At 31.8% G+C, this 19,991-nt stretch overlaps 2 protein-coding genes across 5 annotated transcripts in view; both read left to right on the forward strand.

Moving 5' to 3' along the window:
• Window positions 1-3,593, forward strand: part of LOC139499435 (lethal(3)malignant brain tumor-like protein 3) — a 47,456-nt gene extending 43,863 nt beyond the window's left edge. For all 4 annotated transcript variants that reach the window (XM_071288129.1, XM_071288137.1, XM_071288115.1 and 1 more), the window contains one exon: window positions 872-3,593. In XM_071288129.1, the coding sequence (XP_071144230.1) occupies window positions 872-1,000 (129 nt within the window). In that variant the 3' untranslated portion in view covers window positions 1,001-3,593. The remainder of the gene's footprint in view (window positions 1-871) is intronic.
• A 673-nt stretch (window positions 3,594-4,266) lies between these two features.
• Window positions 4,267-9,292, forward strand: LOC139498484 (uncharacterized). The gene is made up of 9 exons (XM_071286924.1): window positions 4,267-5,092; window positions 5,745-5,938; window positions 6,252-6,416; window positions 6,608-6,697; window positions 7,028-7,171; window positions 7,609-7,683; window positions 7,839-7,967; window positions 8,527-8,643; window positions 8,930-9,292. Exons 1-9 carry the CDS (start codon window positions 4,267-4,269, stop codon window positions 9,221-9,223), a joined length of 2,034 nt encoding a protein of 677 aa, XP_071143025.1. The 3' UTR covers window positions 9,224-9,292.
• The last annotated feature ends 10,699 nt before the right edge of the window (window positions 9,293-19,991 follow it).

Here is a 19,991-nt window from a genome sequence, read left to right on the forward strand (position 1 = left end):
AATTCAATGTTTAATATAATTTTGCCATTTGTTAACTGATAGTTTTTTAACCATATTTCAGTATACAAGGAATATTTTAGCATACAATACTAGTGTTTAAGGTTTACAATGATGAAATATAAAACTGATTAGGATAAAAAAGCTAAAAGATATCATGTGTCCATATAACATGAATAGCAACACTATATGACAAATCAATTGTCACTAATTTCTTGGAAGGAATTTAAACCACTTCGATCTTGTAGCTTAACACACCTCAAGCCCAGGAGGTCAAAGGATTGATCCAAGATAGGGTCAAACCAAAGTCTTGAAATTTGTTAATTGTTGCTTCTCTTATTATCAATAACAAATAGGAGTAAGGACAAAGACTGGTCAGGTGGGAGTCATAATATTGTGTCTGGCTAGGGTGACATGTGTTTCCTACATTATATATCCTGCTTAGCTTGTTGGTAAAGTACAATGCAGGGTTATATTCATATCATTAGAGTTACCACTGTATGTTAAATAGCCGTCCATCATCATTATCTTAGTAAGTCTGTAACTCAAAATAGAAAAATTCCAAAAAACCCAACAACATTCTATTAATTTCATGCATCAGAAACACTTTTCTGGATTTACCTTCACCAGGAACACTCCGAGCCAATTATTTGAAAGCCAAGAATTTATAAAAACTGAAACAGTATAAGAGCTATATAACCAAAAAGAAGTGAACCAGAAACAGCTGTATATTTGTAAGCAAATGAAAAAAAAAATTCTGGACAACTTCTGGGTAGCATTTTATGACCACAGACACAGACTGATTCAGATTGGTTGAAACAGCATCTCACTTGCTTTAATCAAACATTAAGTGTAAATCAAATTATCTTTTCAGCAAATTGATGGTGAAGCTTTTCTTCTGATGGACCAGACAGATCTGTTGAAGATTTTAAATTTAAAACTGGGACCTGCTTTAAAAATATACAACAGTTTATTAATGTTTAAAAATTCCCTGGATGTGTGAAAAGATACTGAATACCGGTTATTATATTTCTACCTGGAGAACCAAGAGAAATATACATGTTTAGAAAATTTAGATTATTCCCTAGATGGGTGAAAAATGTTAAATGATAGTTATAATACACAAAAAGTGTTATTTCATTAATCTGTATTACAGCCGATTGCGTATAGTGTGTAAGCAAATAAAAAGGCAAACATAATATCTTTGATTAGCTCACTTGCTAGCTGAACCGTGAAGTCATTATTAGTAAGGTATACTACCCTCCTTTCGAAATAGCTTAGTCCTGCAGACAGTAAAACTGGTTATGTGTCAGACTAGTCTTCTCTTAAAGGAGGATAGTTTACCCTAACCTTATTATGATTTCACAGTTCAGCTAGTATGCAAGCTATCCAAAGATATTACCTTTGCCTACACACTCAATGCAATCGGATGTAAGGGTGTTTAACACCAGAGTTTTTTGTAGGTTTTAAGATCTTTAGTGTACAATTTATCATTTTTGATAAAGACTGTGATAAAACTAAGAGAAGAAGTAGTAATACACTTTATAGGTTGATTTTAATAGACTCCTATTTATTACAGATATTATTTTGAATGGTTAATATATTTTATTATAATTAGAAAAAAAGAAAACATCAAGAAGGATAACTCTGTATTTTATAGATTTTTTGAAATCCTTGAAATTATTGTTGTTTCTTGAACATGTGAATTTTATTATTATCACAGAAAAATCTCATGCTAAGCATCTTTAAAATGTTAATTTATTATTATTATTATTGTGAGGAATCTCATGTTAAACAGCTACAGAAGACCTTGAGTGAGAAGGGTGCCAATAGTAAAAAAATCATGGAATAATTTAATATTCATTTGATAATGTTTAGCATATGCTACACAAAAATCAAAATAAGTACAGCCCTTATTTGTATTTGTCAAACAATTCCTTTAGATTTCATTGGTCATCTGCACAAATTTTGACCAAAATGGTACACAATTCAGTGAATTTGCTTGCCATGATAGTATTTTTTTTTTCAAAAATTACATAGCACTATTAGGGTTGTTGTATTCATGCTGTTTAAATGTTATTATGAAAATAATAAACAAATATCTTGCAGCAATTTTCTATTTAATGAGATTCTGCGAAGATTGTCAAATTCTTTAAAATGTCATTGGAGATGACTGACAGTTACTTTTCAGACCAATTTTTAGATTGAAGAGTGTATCAACATGTTTCTCTTTCTTGGTACCCAAATACCTAATACTTTTGAAACCTACCGCTAAAGAAAATGGTAGTCCATACTCAAAATTTCCAGAGATGATCCATGCATAATATTGACATAATGTTTGGTGCTACATGTATTATCGTCATGCAGAAAATGTGCTTAAATTTCAGGATGCTGTTAAGAATGTGATTAATAGAAAGGAATTGATGTAGCCTTGTTTTTTTTATTGTTTTTTTTGTGCTTCAATGAGTGGCAAGGTGTGCTAGATTGTGCTATTTGTATGATTGAATGAGTGACAAGGTGTGCTAGATTGTTCTATTTGTATGATTGAATGAGTGGCAAGGTGTGCTAGATTGTTCTATTTGTGTGATTGAATGAGTGGCAAGGTGTGCTAGATTGTTCTATTTGTGTGATTGAATGAGTGGCAAGGTGTGCTAGATTGTTCTATTTGTATGATTGAATGAGTGGCAAGGTATGCTAGATTGTTCTATTTGTGTGATTGAATGAGTGGAAAGGTCTGCTAGATTGTGCTATTTGTATGATTGAATGAGTGGCAATGTTTGCTAGATTGTGCTATTTGTATGATTGAATGAGTGGCAAGGTGTGCTAGATTGTGCTATTTGTATGATTGAATGAGTGGCAAGGTCTGCTAGATTGTGTTATTTGTATGATTGAATGAGTGGCAAGGTCTGCTAGATTGTGCTATTTGTATGATTGAATGAGGGGCAAGGTCTGCTAGATTGTGCTATTTGTATGATTGAATGAGTGGCAAGGTCTGCTAGATTGTGCTATTTGTATGATTGAATGAGTGGCAAGGTGTGCTAGATTGTTTTAATTTTAAAAGCTTAAATCATGTTACTTATCTGATTTGTTCAGGATAAAAATTGAATCATGTGAAAAATTAGTTAGCATTGTAGATTGCATGTGTAATATTGAAATCATGTCAGGCATGGTAAGAATGTGGTATGGATCGGTAGCTGACATTGTTCTCTTGATTTGTGAGATATTTAAAGTCATTTTAAAACTTACTTGAATTGCAAAAATATATACTTTTATAACATAATTGGGTTTCACACTAGTTTTGATTAAGATAGATTTTGAAAAAAGGTTTGGTTGCTTTTTGGTAATAACAAAATTTGTAGGATTGTATTTCCAGTTATTACAAATTCTTGAAAAAATGTTTGTGATAAAAAAATTGTCATAGGGATCAAATGATTATTATAAATATATAAATGGACCACATATAAATGTCTAACATTTGGGTAAGAAAGCGAATGACTGAGGAAAAATTAAATGCTGTTATTTTGAGGAATAAATATGTTTTTGTTATGTTTTGTATGATGCTGAAAATGTGATAAATAAATATAATATAAAGGTAATTTGTTTTTCTTTTCTTGTTCAAATATATTAGTTTTTTTCCCACCTGCAAAGAAAGTGTTACATTTATGACATAGTGATAACTATCCCATGGTGGCAGCTTACACTATTTGTAAAAAGCTTTATATTTCAAAATGTATAAGTCCTAGATGCTTGATACCTGGAAAGCAGATATATAAGGAAAGAAGTTTTTGTTTGTCATGTCCATGGTCCTTGACCTCATTTTCAAAAAAAAAAAGTAAATCTCGCACAAGTAATAGGATAACAATGTTTGGTATATTTGCATTGCTAATGTCTGTCTGACAGTTCACCTGACATCGACCTCATTTCATGGATCAGTGATCAAGGTTAATGTTACATGCTTTGGTAGGTTTCTCTAAATCTATAAGCAGTAATTCAACTTAATGTAGAGTACGTATGTAGGACTCTAAAGTGCGATGGGGACGCTAAAGTGCGATGGTCACGCTAAAGTGCGATGGTCTACGCTAAAGTGCGATGGTAAGATACGCTAAAGTGCAATGGTATGTCATATTTAGTAGAACACGCTAAAGTCCGATGCCTCAATACGCTAAAGTGCGTTTTTCCGCGAAAGTGCATTTGTTCGCGAAAGTATATACGTTCGGAACGTTAACTATCATTATGACGTTATAAGCCGTTTATACAAACAAAAACAAAATGGAAGTGCCGTTAAACCTAAATATGTGTCCAGATGAAGGATTTATACTTGACAAAAAAAGAAAGAAAAGAGAAACAAATGATCCGAATCCGGAACATTTTTGGTCAGTTTTAGAAGAGGTAAATTTAATTTGTAAAAAGAAATTTGATGAAAACAGCTGGGGTGCAAAAAAAATAAAAGAGCAGCTAAGTTTACAAATGAGTGAGACAAGTGTTAGAAAATATTTGGCTAACTTTCTTTATGATGATGATACCTGTGCATTGTACCACAGAAGTACATTTTGTACTAAAATAGGAGACAATCACAGAAGAGTTTTATCCAAAGAAGAAATGATAGCAGAAATTAATGTTAACCATAAAATTGATCACCGTAAAAGTGACGCGGTGTATGAAACACTTAGAAAGTCATATTTTCCCGTAGTTCGGGAAAATACAAGATTACTGTTTAAGCAACACATAAAATGTTCCACATGCCTAGCAGCTGTTGATCTTCCAAAGACACAAATAACCAGAAGACCTATACCAGCTACCTATTCAAATAGTAGGTGGCAAATGGATTTGAAGAAAATGCCCCCATGCAAAGGTTACAATTATATATGCAACATAGTTGACTGTTACAGCCGCTTTGCCTTTGGTGGACATCTTAAACAGAAGACGGCAAAAGAAGTTTCCGAATTGCTACTAAAATTCATCTACATATTTGGCCCACCTCGGATTCTCCAGACTGATAACGGCAAGGAATTTAATAATGCAGATCTTTGTGCAGTAATTGATGAGTTTAAGACAAGAAAAATTAATGGTCGTCCGTACCATCCCCAATCACAAGGTTAGTTAAAAAAAATTATTGACTGCAATAAGAAATTATAATTTTGTTTTACTTATTTATTACAGCAGAAATAGAAATACAATTATATTTTGCATTTTACATTTCATTTACAGGACTGGTGTACTTTTAAACAGGTTTTTTTAACACTATTTTAATACCTTTTATGAAAACAAACAACAAACTAATAAATTACTTAGCCTGAAAATTACTCCCATAACTTAAACCTTAAGTTATTTAAAAAATCTAAATCATTGCCTCGAATTTTTTAAATAAATCGACATAGTTTAAACGCGGACCGCAAAGAAAACCCAAACTAAACTGGTTTAGAAAAAGAAATGCCCACATTACCAGTTGCTCAACATGGAAACAGGGTAACAGGAGACTTTATTTGTACAAACACAAATAAAGCAAAAAATATGTGTCTACCCTTTATTTGTACAATAGTTAGCTAATTGCAGAATAAAAAAACAATATATGTACATTGTTGGAAAATATAACATTTATGTGTTACAGTAGTTGCTACGAAACAGGAGAATAGCTTGGCTAGCCTATGTTTTGTCTTGTTTTTAAAGCTTTGGTATCTTCAAAATGCGATATTAATAAATATAGAATCTGCAAACTATTTTTATACATTTTTACACAATAATTTCAGGGCGAGTAGAAAGATTTAACAGAACAGTAGTGGCATACTTTAGAGCCCAATTTGTTGATACTAGAGATTGGCCAAGTTTACTAGGAGAATTCTATTATAAATACAACAACAGGGTCAACAAATCTACTAGACCAATGACACCCCACCAAAGATTTTTTAAGAGGCCAAATTTTTCAATGGCATTAGAAGAACAGGTAAACTATATAAACTTTTTTTATTTAAGCATAATTATTGCAATGATAAAGCCCCTCTTTAAATAGTTGTTTAAAAATTAAGTTATAAACAACGATTATATCTAAGTATAAAACGCATCACCAAGTTTTAAGTTAATGTCTTATTAATAAGATAAAAGTAATTAGTTTTATTAATCTTTGTAATTTATTTATGTTGACACAGTGTTTGTTAAAAGTACAGTGACAAATATCACATGCATATACTCGACAATTACATGCAACCATTTTTTATTCATACTAATTTTAATGAATCTATTGTACTGTTTATGTTTAGGTTGCAAAGTGTAAGTTAACTAAAGAGGAAAAAGAATTTCTAGAAATGGCTCACTTGGATGTTGAAGAAGATGATGACGACAACAATAACTTGGCATTAAATGAAAACTTAAAATCAGTGAAAATTAATGAAATTACAGGTGCAGAACAGAGCAATATTAATCAGGTATAAAAATAGCTGTAATAATATTATAAATTAAAAATAACGGAACTGGTAAAATAAAATAATATGGGTTATCATCTGCACACAAGTTGTATTTAAAAAAAATGTTATGATTTTTTAAAAATATTTACATTATTTAATAGCTTATGTACCTGTGCATTTAAAAATATTTTACATGTGTAATGTCTTTGTAGAAAGATAATGAAATTCAGCAGTCTGAGATAATACATCATACCATACCTACGGACTCTGCAACAATTGGTGCATCAAATACAAATTTTGAGGTGAGTGCGAAAACCTTATTCTGTGTTTTAGAGTAAGTGTTAATTTGGAATTCTTGGTGTTTTTCCATACAATAGAAGGTAAAATATCTTGCCCATTACAATCTTTCTTTTTTTATATTATTTTTTTTTAAATGGCTCATTTAATAAAATTAACGGTACCAATTTTCTTGCACCAGATGCTCATTTCGACAATACATGTCTCTTCTTAAGGTTATTTGTAAAATTTAAGTAGATTTTTAATTTTCGTTTATTTAATTTCAGACCCAAGGGTTAAAATTCTGTTTGATTATTAAACGTAATTTATAAAACATTTTTATTGCATATTTATAGATTAACAGTAAAAGTGTGATTAATAAAGCCTTAGAGAATAAAGCTCAAGAAATTGCCAGAATGGATGCAGAAAATGATTACCAGGAATTTGTTGAGTCGATGTGGCACACCAAACTTACAAACAGGATCAAAGAAAGTGAATTAGTAAGATACAGAACTGTTTATTCTAATTGTTTTAAAATAAATCTTTGTATATAACTATAATTTAATTGTGATAAGGTGAAAAAGTGTAATGAGGGATAAAGTACTGATAGTATATCACGCCATCGTGTAGCCTTCGTGATCCATCGTGTAGGCTTCGGCTGAGATATGAAGCTTAAATACCCGTCTTGGGTTAACCTTCGTATGTCCATCTTTTGCTATCGTATATAATTTCGGCACCCTCGTATAGACTTCGTTATTCATCGTACTTGCTTCAGTCACTTTTTTGGTATTTTAACGAGATCGGGACCAACTTCGTACGAACTTACAATTTTCGCATTCGGGTGTCCATCGTATATAAAAATCGGGACAGTGTGACGCGGGCATTACAATATACATCTTTGTGAATAATTATAAGTGTGTTTTTGTTTACATTTTAGGTAATATCTGCAAATGAAACTATAACTAGCAATGAGCATGCTATGCAGCCCGTAAATGGCGTAGAAAATGTTGAGGTTAGTACTACTAATATGTTTACATTAAGTATTTGAATAACATTTTAAGTTTTTATTTTTAAAAAAGGTTCAATTGTTCCGAACATTTTGTAAATATCATTATACTTTTAAAATGAATAACCAATTTTAATATTCAAATATTTTTGTTATTTTAGGTCAATAATATTGTACAGACTTATGACAGATTGAACGAGATTATACCATCACAGCACCAACTCCAAATGTCTCAACCACTGCAAGATATCACAAATTCTCAAATGATGCGCAATACAAGTTTACATCAAGTACGTAAATTTTATCACTAAAAATGTTGCTTATAAAAATATTGCCTTACCACTATCAACTTCAATGGTATTTTTAAACACAATGTACTTTTATTTTATTGCATGGTGATAGTTCAGGCTTTATGAGTTAAAAGCTTTATACAATTGTTTCTGCGTACTAAACGTTATACAGATGTTATCTGTGTTATTTTGTTCATTATCATATACATGTTTATGTGTGTAAAAATGCACTAACATTACTGAATTATTATATTTTTGTTTTAAAAAGTGAGAATATAAAAATAAGAAGATGTAGTTTAATATTCATCATGGTATGACAACTGTCTAACAGAGACTAAATGATCAAAGAAGTTTTAAAATATTGGTCTTTGTACGGCCTTTGAAAATAAGCAAAACTTATGCATATTTTTTTTAGCTATATATAAAATGTCTCTAAATAACAAATTTATGTAAACAAAAACGAAAACACTAACGGCCTGTTATGTGTACAAATTTGAATATTATTAACACTTTTAAGTCAATATTAATCATTTTTTAACCTTTTTTTATTTGCTTTCAGTCAGAAGTTAGCCCTTATTATAAAGACTTGTATTCAAGAAGATTTATACAACGTACTGATTCTGGTATAGCAGGCCTGAAACGCCGTCATTTGGAAACAGAAATTTATATGTCTCAGGTAAGCAACTTAACTACCGTATAACAAAATATAGAATTAAAGGTGATTAAACAAATTGTAATTTAGTACTTGTTAGTTACGCACATTTTTGTATGTACTTTTAAATGTTAAAGTAAAGTTATTTGAAATTTTTGGACTGAAAAATAAAAAAATGATGTCTTTTATTAAGGAATTTGCTTAATTCATAATCACGTATTAACTATTTTTAGTGATTGTTTAATTTGTTACATTTGTTGTTTTCATTCCTTGGTTTGATTTTATTGTAACTTTTTTTTACGCTTTTCAGAATCGTGAAGAATGGGATAGTAGTATGTATCCGGAGGAATTGTTCCCGAAAAAAGTATCCAAACTTACAGAAATGCAAACTTTTCATCCCGCAGTAAATGAAATTATAGACTTTAAACCAAATTCAGCTTTATCCGCGGGTACAAACGTTTTTTTGTCCGGGTATTGGAAGAAAGGACTAGTTATAAATATTGAAAATGACGACAGTAAAGGAAAGGTGTATACCATAAAGGAGCTTGAAAATGGAAAAGTTCATCAAGTTTCGAAATATTTGATTCGTCCAAATTTGATTTAGACATTTATCTTATGAATTCCATGTCATTTTGAAAGTTGTGCCAAATAAAGTCTACTTTTTAATTTGTAATTAATGATTTATATTTTATTAAATAGAGTTAAGAAGATTGGTGTGAGTGCCAATGAGATAACTTTACATTAAAGTTACAGGTTTTAAATGTAAAAGTATATTTGTTTAATATATTGATTTTTGCCAACAACACAACTTGTAATATCATAATGTGATTGCCAATGAGACAATTATGGGAATTAAATGAATACTCGACATCCAACCAGTAACAAAAAAGCTACAGGTTTAGTATCATAAAATGTATGCCAATGAGACAATATGGCTCTATCCAAGGTTAAATATTTTTGTATTTTACTATAGGTTACTATATAAATAACCCTGCAAAAAGCAATCTTTTACAACCGAGAGGTATCAGCAACCAGCTGAAAATAATTGAAACAGTTTTATTTAAATGCATAACAAAAACTTGTCAACAAAACAACTATTCACCAATGTCTAAATTATGTTGGTGAATGCACATTATTATATTATGACCTTCAACATGGAGCACATTGAATCAGGCTATTTAGGACCACACAATAACTAGTGTAAAACAGTTTGGAAGAGAAACCCAACGGCATAATTTACAAATAATACAAAAAAAAAACTAAAAAGTCACTAAAAATAACCATTGCATTAACCCAGTTTTCGTTACATCCTTGATCGTAAGCGTGTCACATGTGCTACCATAGAACTTTATCATTCCAGACCATCGCACTTTAGCGTGTTATACCATCGTACTTTAGCGTGACAAACACCATCGCACTTTAGCGTCTCATGCCATCGTACTTCAGCGTGAAAAACACCATCGCACTTTAGCGTGCCATGCCAACGCACTTTAGCGTGTCATATACAATTGCACTTTAGCTTGTCATAGACCATCGCACTTTAGCGTGTCATACCATCGCACTTTAGCGTGTAATCTTTTTACACTTAAAAACAAACAACAATCGCACTTTAGCGACTTACACCATCGCACTTTAGCGTAGACCATCGCACTTTAGCGTGACCATCGCACTTTAGAGTACCATCGCACTTTAGAGTCCTACACGTATAATTGTAAGGGGTGTATATCATTCAGGTTTCATGTGATATTAACCCAATTTCATGGTTCATTGGTCAATGTGAATTTCTGGTGTTTTGGTCTGCTTTTCAAGTACTATTAGTAGAATGTCGACTTAATGTGGTGTTATTAATGATTATAGGGGTACATTCCAGTCTAGTGGTTTCATCTGATCTTTACGTCATTTTCATGGTTTATTGGTTAATTTTAAGTTTAATGTTTTGGTCTATTTTTTAATTACCATAAGCAAAAGGTCAACTATATTTGATGTATGGAATAATTTTAAGGTCTACATGTCTGTCTGACAGGATTTATCTGACCTTGACCTCATTATAATGGATCTTTAAAAATGTTAATATTATGTGATAAATTTGACAGTTGTAGGGATTTAACCCTGCATTTCATTCGAAAAAATTGTTTCTGAGTCATAAATATATATTATATATTGGGTATATATATGCACCATTATTTTGTTTATAAAACAAAATAGAATAAAACTTTGTTTTCATGCCAAGTTATTTGAAACAAAAGATAAATTCCACAAATTGTTGACAGTGCCAACATAGCATTGTTGGCCCTCTCTAGCATATAATTCTTGTTGGATTTTTATATCAAAGGTTTATATCATTATGTCTTGGAAACGTTTAAAAAATCTACAACTATTATATCCCGTCAAAATATCACCTATTCAGAACATTGCACTGTTGGCACTCTTTGAACCAATTCTACATTTTGTGATAGACATTATTATACCACAAAAATTGACAATTTTTTGGTCGTATATTGGTATCACGTTGTCATCGTCGTCTGCGTCGTCGTCGTCTGAAGACATTTGGTTTTTGCACTATAACTTTAGTATAAGTAAAAAGAAATCTATGAAATTTACACACAAGGTTTATGACCACAAAAGGAAGGTTGGGATTGATTTTGGGAGTTTTGGACCTAACAGTTTAGGAATTAGGGACCAAAAAGGGCCCAAATAAGCATTTTCTTGGTTTTCACACTATAACTTTAGTTTAAGTATATAGAAATCAATGAAATTTAAACACAAGGTATATGACCACAACAGGAAGGTTGGGATTGTTTTGGGAGTTGAGGTCCCAACAGTTTAGGAATAAGGGGCCAAAAAGGGGCACAAATAAGCATTTTTGGTTTTCGCACCATAACTTTAGTATAAGTAAATAGAAATCTATGAAATTTAAATACAAGGTTTTTGACCATAAAAGGAAGGTTGGAATTGATTTTGGGAGTTTGGGTTCCAACAGTTTAGGAATTAAAGGGAAACTTCGCAAAAAAATCAAAAATTGATATTATGTCCATTCTGTATAAAAATGCTCAAATTTATAGATATTAAAGTTTTATTCCGCTAAATAAGAGATAACCATCGATTTTAAATTTTGAGTATCAGTTCTCTACTCTCCGCCATCTTGTCACCTTCTCCGATGAAAAATCCCGATATGTCAATAAACCACAAAGGAACAAAACTACAGTAAACGATGTAGTCGTAATTGCGTGTCGATATCTTGTCAATCGTACGGTTGTTTTATCTGACTGACTAACTTGATACGGAAAATGGTCTTATATTTTTAAATAACCATATAGTCTGTTATTTTTAAACTGATAATATTGTAATTAGTTAAAAAGTCAAAGTTCAAATCATAAAATGATAAATAAGTGTTCCGTGGAAATTGTTTTCGAAAATCTAATTCGTTCATAATTCTTTCAAGTAATAAACTTTATTTAAATAAATTCGGATCTTCCCTTATCTGATCACCAGCATGGCTAAAGGTATTACTCCCAAAGGTATTGGAAGGGGTGTAAGGTGACACGTCCAGGTATTCAATCGATTTCCTGTCCGGCGGGCTTGCAAGTTCATGCATCGTTTCACTTCTGTAGGTATTGATCAGTGTACACGACCGTTACTTATAACTTTCCATTTTGAACTATCAGGTGCATGTATAATATACATTTTTGTCTTGCGTGTCCGAAAGTGATATAATATACTAGTCATTACTGAACTCATACGCTTGTTTATAAATAACATTTCTGGTGTAAAGAATATTATTTATAAAAAAAAAATAATACAAAAAAAAATAATTGAAGAAATACAAATCTATTTACATATTTTTCCAAGGGTTAATTTGGGAAAATGTAATATATACTCGTTGTCAATAGTTTAGGACAGATTGGAACATACCAGAATTATTGATCTAAAAAAATGTGCGCACTTGTCGACGATTCGTGTATACATACGCCTGGTAGAAAGTTACGGAACTATAGTCAGTAGCGCAATTTAAAATATGTATACATGTATACATTGAACATAAGAAAGAAACATACATTTTGTGTAAATTGTGGTAAAAGTTTTGTAAATAGACTAGTCCATGTATGCCAACAGTATGTAATCAACGAATTCGATAGCCTATTGTATACCAAAAGAAGAAGAAGAAAAAAAGAAACAATTTGATTTAAATACAGGTCAATTTATAACTTGCTTTGGTTCATCGAAGTTAAGAACATAGTAAACTCACAGATTTATATATCAATTAAATTGTTCTCGAATAAAGGACGAAATTCGTCATCATCACAATTGTTCCAACATTCATGTAAAATATATGCAACTGGACGTACACTTATAATCCCCAAGGAATGTGAATATTTTCTAGGAAAACTATTGAGTATCAATTTCGGGATTTATTTTCTTTCTTGATATTCAATGACAGCAATTTAAAGAATAAACTGCTTGTCGGATATTTGTCCGCTTTAGGGGTATTCTTGCAAGTTGAACAGACTTATAATAACATTCAAAAATAGGGAAAGATAACATTAAATTCGTTGTCTTTTAATTTTAAACATCGTTGATCAAATAGTTATTTAAGGTGGTACCCAACACTTTAACTAAAATTAATTTGGCTCGTTTAATTTTCTTAACATTTTGACAAAGTATTTACTTTGACCCTTTGACAAAAATATAAAAATTTTAAAAATTTTGAACCAACCATTTTATCAGAAAAAATACACTGGTTATATAGCAGTTTGACAAACACTCATTTTGATCATTGAGAAGCTTAATATTCCTTTTACAACACAACGTAATTAAAACGTTTGGCTGATTTTACAGAGTTCTCTCCCTGTAGTGTTAGGTACCACCTTAAGTATATATATACGTTGGGAGACGACGATTATTATAGTTGTCTCAGATTTTAATAAGGACGTTCCCCATTATGAATAAATTTGGTTGACGTTTATCACACTTGAAAAGAATATCTATTCGTAATTTTTCGATTTCAAGTCTAAATGTAAGTGTTCTCGTACATTTTTTCGCCTAATAAAGACAAATAAAAATGATTTAGTAAAGCTATTTCTAATTTCTAAGTCCCCCTTTTTTATGAGACATAAATCAAGGACAAGACTTGTATATCATTTCATTCTGACATATGAATTAAGTTTCCCGTCTTTAACCGAAAATTGTGTATTTCTTAGTAAATTAACTTATTTGAATTCAAATAAATAATAGCACCAAATATAATTAAATAATTCCACGGCGACCAATTTTTATTTGTCACCAACTTGAATATGTATTTTTAATGTGTGTATTAAATGCTACCACTGATCCGAATAGACAGTCACACCTGGCAAGGTGTGCCCTAGAGGCGTGGTTAAATACCGAAGTGCAAATAACAATTTACCTTTCAACAAGCCATCTACGAGTATTGCCACAGAACCGTGAATACACACATCGTATAAACCTAGCCATAGCAGAGATAGTAAAAGGTCAATAATAGTACACCAACATATTGTCTTTACAGATTATTGTACTTTAATTTGTTCACCTTATCAGTCCGAAAATGCATTTATTAAAAATAAATTTATAACTTTTTGTGTTGTCTACAAATATAATTCGAATATATACGTTTAACATAGATAATTTATCTCACGAATGAGTACAATTGAACGTCTGTGCGTTTTATCTTCTTATTATCGGATGGTTATTAGATAAAGCATAAGTCATCGGCGCGCTTACGATTACGTTAAAATATGATTAAAAACCAAGACTTTTAATGATTGTATTTTAAATCCCGGCATGCAAAAATCAGGAGAAAACGTCACGACCTACAGGAAGTAGTTGATATTTTTTCATTAATTATTGAATTTCTCCTTTATTACTGCACATATAGCGATAAAACTTTGTGAATATATATATTATGTCATAATGAACATATTTAAACCATAAGTAAAAAATCGTGAATTTTCCCTTTAAGGGCCAAAAAAGGGCCCAAATAAGCATTATTCTTGGTTTTCGCACAATAACTTTGGTATAAGTAAATAGAAATCAATGAAATTTAAACACAAGGTATATGACCACAAAAGGAAGGTTGGGATTGTTTTGGGAGTTGAGGTCCCAACAGTTTAGGAATAAGGGGCCAAAAAGGGGCACAAATAAGCATTTTTGGTTTTCGCACCATAACTTTAGTATAAGTAAATAGAAATCTATGAAATTTAAATACAAGGTTTTTGACCATAAAAGGAAGGTTGGGATTGATTTTGGGAGTTTTGGTCCCAACAGTTTAGGAATAAGGGGCCCAAAGGGTCTAAAATTAAACTTTGTTTGATTTCATCCAAAATTGAATAATCGGTGTGCTTTGATATGCCGAATCTAACTGTGTATGCAGATTCTTAATTTTTGGTCCTGTTTTCAAATTGGTCTACATTAAGGTCCAAAGTGTCCAAAAATAAACTTAGTTTGAAACAAAAATTGAATCCTTGGGGTTCTTTGATATGCTGAATCTAAACATGTACTAAGATTTTTTATTATGGGCCCAGTTTTCAAGTTGGTCCAAATCGGGGTCCAAATTAATCTTTGTTTGATATCAACAAAAATTGAATACTTGGGGTTCTTTGATATGCTGAATCTAAACATGAACTAAGATTTTTGGGTCCAAAATTAAACTTTGTTTGATTTCAACAAAAATTGTATATTTGGGGTTTTTTAATATATGATTACTCTAACCATGTATTTAGATTTTTGATGTTTGGGCCCAGTTATCAAATTGGTCCACATTGAGGTCTAAAGGGTCCAAAATTGAACTTTATTTGATTTCATCAAAAATTGAATTTTTGGGGTTCTTTGATATGCTGAATCTAACCATGTATTTTGATTTTGGATATTGGACCATAATAGGTAATGTCCAATTTAAAATTTAAAGTTTTTAAGTTTAAGTTCTTGGACCACATTCATTATGTGTCAGAAACCTGTGTTGTGTCAACTATTTAATCACAATCCAAATTCAAAGCTGTATCAAGCTTGAATGTTGTGTCCATACTTTCCCCAATGTTCAGGGTTCAAACTCTGCGGTCGTATAAAGCTGCGCCCTGCGGAGCATCTGGTATAAAATTTACATTAAAGGTTTATATAAGCAAGGTAATCAAATCGTTTGATAACCATTGTCTAGCATATATTTGAGCAGAAAATAGAAAATACCAGGTATTTATGAAATAATATAATAAATTATTTCATGTCTACATTTCTAGTAGGATTAGTGATAAAAGAAAAAGTTATTGTGATAAACAATAGGCCAAATATATTTGGTATGGATTAATTGTAAGGTGTGCATGTTTGTATGGCAGGTGTATCTGACCTTGACATAATTTTCATGGTTCAATTGTCAAAGTTAATTGTTTAGTATTTTTGTGTTTGGGGTCTTTCTCAGATTTATGAGATATTTCAGTGTGTGCAATCTTGTTTCAATTATTATTCATCTGCTCATGAAAAGAAAATCAAAATGTGTTTTCATTGATGGTTTCAATTTAAACTTCAACTCAGCTTCTGTCCATTTTGAAATTCCTATGTGCACTATGATCAAATAATCAACATATGGTAAGTAACATCTATGCAGGATTTTTTTATATTATGTGGTCAGTTCTTTTAAAGGCATGCAAATACAAAGAAACATGACAAAGTTTTGTTACAATTACACCAGTGCTTAATTCTATGGAGAAAAGGGTCTGAAAATCAGACCAATCAGACCCCAATTTAGTCTCTAAACGCTCTACTAGTATTTGACTTTGCATCAGTATCAATCCAATATAAGTAGACACTTGGTGATGACCCCTGTACGAACTGTGACGCCCGTATATGACACGGAAACAAGGCGTAAAAATCATACTTTATCCTGGCTGCATTGCAGTGTCCAGGCGTCAACCAGGCGTAAACCAGGCGTTAATAAGGCGTAACTAAGGCGTAAACCAGGCGTAAAATTAGGCGTAATATTTGAATGAGTACGCCTGGTTCACAAAAAAATAGGCGTAATATGCAAATGAGTACCCCTGGTCAATAAATAAACCAGGCGTAATATCCTTACATAATACTACACTTATTTTAGTTCAGTGTATTAACCCTAAGCTGTGTACTTTTGTGTATTTGATACAAACTTCTGTACTCTTGCTTTTATTTCTTATTGTTTGACAAAAAACTTGAAATATTTAAAACCATTGAAGAAGCTAATATAGAAATAAATACATTTTATGCAGACAATGGCTCAAATAAGTTTAAGTTTAAATAAGAATTATAACAACTATTTTTTCTTGAAATAGCATTTTAACTAAGTTGTTTTTGAAAATTATTGTCTTTTGAACTAATTTATAAATGATAATACTGCAATTTAACTTAAAGTAAAAGATTTTAATGTTATTATCCAAGGATAAAGGTTTTGGGATTTCAAAAATTCTGATAGAACATAATACTTAATAACTTAGTTATACTCACATTATTATTATTTACCATGTATTACTACTTTCCTTTTATTTCACAATTTTCATTAATTTATTTGATTCAGTATTTCCAATTTCAGATTCTTCCAAAAAGCACAAAACAAGCAAATTATCCCTGAATATATGAAGCTGCCATGTGTCCAACTTTAACAAACTAAAACCAAAGAGCCAAATTTTGAAAAAAAATCCCATGATCCTTTAAACAAAGCATTATGGGTATTTCTATTTACGCCATACCAACAGTTTTACGCCCGTAAGAAAATTTACGTCTTGCTTATTTCAATTTACGCCTTGATTATTTCAATTTACGCCAGGTTAACTGCTTTTTTCTACGCACGTAAGGACTACAAATTTACGTTTCCTGCTCCCTTACGCTTGGATCTAGACACGCAGTGGCGGATCCAGGGGGGGGGGGGGGTTCCGGGGTGCGCACCCCCCCTTTATTTTTGCCGATCAATGCATTTGTATCGGGACATATGTTTTGCACCCCCCCTGCACCCCCCTTTGCCCTGGGTTAGCACCCCCCCTTTCGAAAATTTCTTCATCTGCCCCTGACACGTAACTACCACTTACGCCTGGTTTACGCCTTATAATTTCGTACGGGCCCTTTTAACATTGCTGCTTGATTTGTTTTTCTTTTCACTTCATCCAAGGCAACATATAATTTCATCATAGATCACAAGATATAATTGACTGTTATCTCGAAACATTTATGTAGAAATATACCAAAACATAAACAGATTTATATGATAAATAAAGTAAACTGGAGATTAAAAACAAAGTGTATAGGTCTTTGGTATATAGAACCAACAAAAATGTAATACAAACAAGAGCTAATTAAAGCTGTAACCTAATCACATTTAAAATATAAGAATGAGAGAGTTGTCTCTCTTTGTCCAAATCTAGCTGGATATCCTCAATAGTCAAAATACGTTCCTGTGTGGAGATTGCTATTTTATGACCAAGTTTAAAAGTGTTTATACATTTATTACAATTATTATTCAAATAAACCCTTATTGTCTTATTTAGTTTATTTACTATGTTATGAATAATAACATTGTCATTGATATGCCCCGCTTCAAAGGGTTCAATGATTGTATCTGCATTCTGAGTGATCGAGAGTTACAAAGATAACAACGAAATCGCATACTGAAAAAAAGACATAGTGAATTCTCAAACAGATAAATACCCTATGGGATGATGTAAGAAATTTTGACTTTTGTCTTTTGACTTATGGTCTTATGACTTTTGGTCTTATGACTTTTGGTCGTATGACTTAATATTATGTCAAAAAGAAAAGAAAATATTGGCATAACATCACATCGTTAATGCACAATTTAAATTTGTATTTTCTGAAAGAAGTGAGTAAGTCTTAGTAAGTTACTACTGTAATTACTAGCCACTTAACACTGAGGTTGTGGGTTCGGAATCCCGCTTGTACGGGTGCACTTGAATGTCCTTGAATATTTATTGACTATAGGAGTGTCAGTTTTCCTATATAAGGTCGGTGGTTTTCTCCGGGCACTCCGGCTTCCGCCGCCAATAAAAAAAAAACACCTGGTCGCCACGAATTGCCCAGAAGTGGTGCTTAAAAGTGGTGTTAAAACACAGAAAATCAAATCAAATCAAATATCTTAAAAATGAGCACAAGACTAGTTAACATTTTCAAAAAATAAGAGTAAGGGATAACTTGAAGCTACCCTCCTTGAAATTTAAACGGCACTATGATATACAAACTGATAAGGAACAACTGCACCCAATCAAATCCCCAGAGCCCTGTGGAGTATCACCATAGTGAGACAGCACTGCTTCTGCAGTTACTGTTTGCAAAATCTGAAAAATTTATTTCAAACGACTCTCGCTTCAACATGTATCTCCGGTCTCTCTTGAAGGGTATTGTATACTGGAGATACTGTAGACCTATCTCCCTAACCGTCAATATAATGTAAAGTTATTATACCCCACGCAATCAATTGTGTCGGATATAATGTTTTGACCCGTCCGTCGGTCCTGTTCTTGTCATCGCAACTCCTTTGAAACCACACAACAGAATTTCATGAACCTTTGTTGATAATAAGGACATACTATATAGATGTGCATATCGACATGAAATTATGATTCAGTATTTTTTTTTTAGAAGTTATGCCCATTTGAACTTATTGGTCTCATTCTTCTACAGTCCGTCAGTCCTGTTCTTGTCATTGCAACTCCTCTGAAACCACACAATAGAATTTCATGAAACTTTGTAGTTGATGATGACATAATATCATGGTTAATGTGAATATATCCACAAAAAAACATTTTATCAGTTGACTCTTGTGAGTCTTTGAACTTAGGAATCTGGTGAGATTTTGTCCAGTGACCTTATGGGGCGTGGGGTATGTGAGCGCGCTCACAAAGGTTCTTTAATGGAACATGTAGCTGTACCACCAGACACATATAACATTTGTAATATATGCCTCTGGTACCATCATTTATGACTTATTATGAGAACAAAGACATTCTTAAGGAGTAAATATATGGCTTCATGAAAGGTTGGTCCTTCGAAATCCCATAGGTACTAAGGGACAGGACAATATTTTTTTGCGCTCCCCTTTTTTCCACAATCCTTTTTCTCTCCTTAATTTCAATTATTTTCGTGTTTTACAATATAATATAAACATAATCTATACTTGAAATAACCTTGTATTTGTTATTTACTATAAATTCCAAGTTTACTTTCCACAGCGGTCACTGATATATATCATATATATATAGACATGTGGATGAAATCATGTATAGTTGTTATTACGAACATTCTCCTGCGATGTTGATGCAAGTATATGACGCATATGCAATATCTCCCCAAACCTGGATGATGTTAAATCTAAGCAGCCCTGCACTGGT

Source organism: Mytilus edulis, chromosome 1, assembly GCF_963676685.1.
Source record: "Mytilus edulis chromosome 1, xbMytEdul2.2, whole genome shotgun sequence".
Classification (NCBI taxonomy): Eukaryota; Metazoa; Mollusca; class Bivalvia; order Mytilida; family Mytilidae; genus Mytilus; species Mytilus edulis.

Coding starts and splice junctions, on each gene's coding strand:
- LOC139498484 (XM_071286924.1), top strand. CDS start 4,267: ATGGAAGTGCCGTTAAACCTAAATATGTGTCCAGATGAAGGATTTATA. Junction 6,698..7,027: donor CATCAAATACAAATTTTGAG/GTGAGTGCGAAA, acceptor GCATATTTATAG/ATTAACAGTAAAAGTGTGAT. Junction 7,172..7,608: donor GGATCAAAGAAAGTGAATTA/GTAAGATACAGA, acceptor TTTACATTTTAG/GTAATATCTGCAAATGAAAC.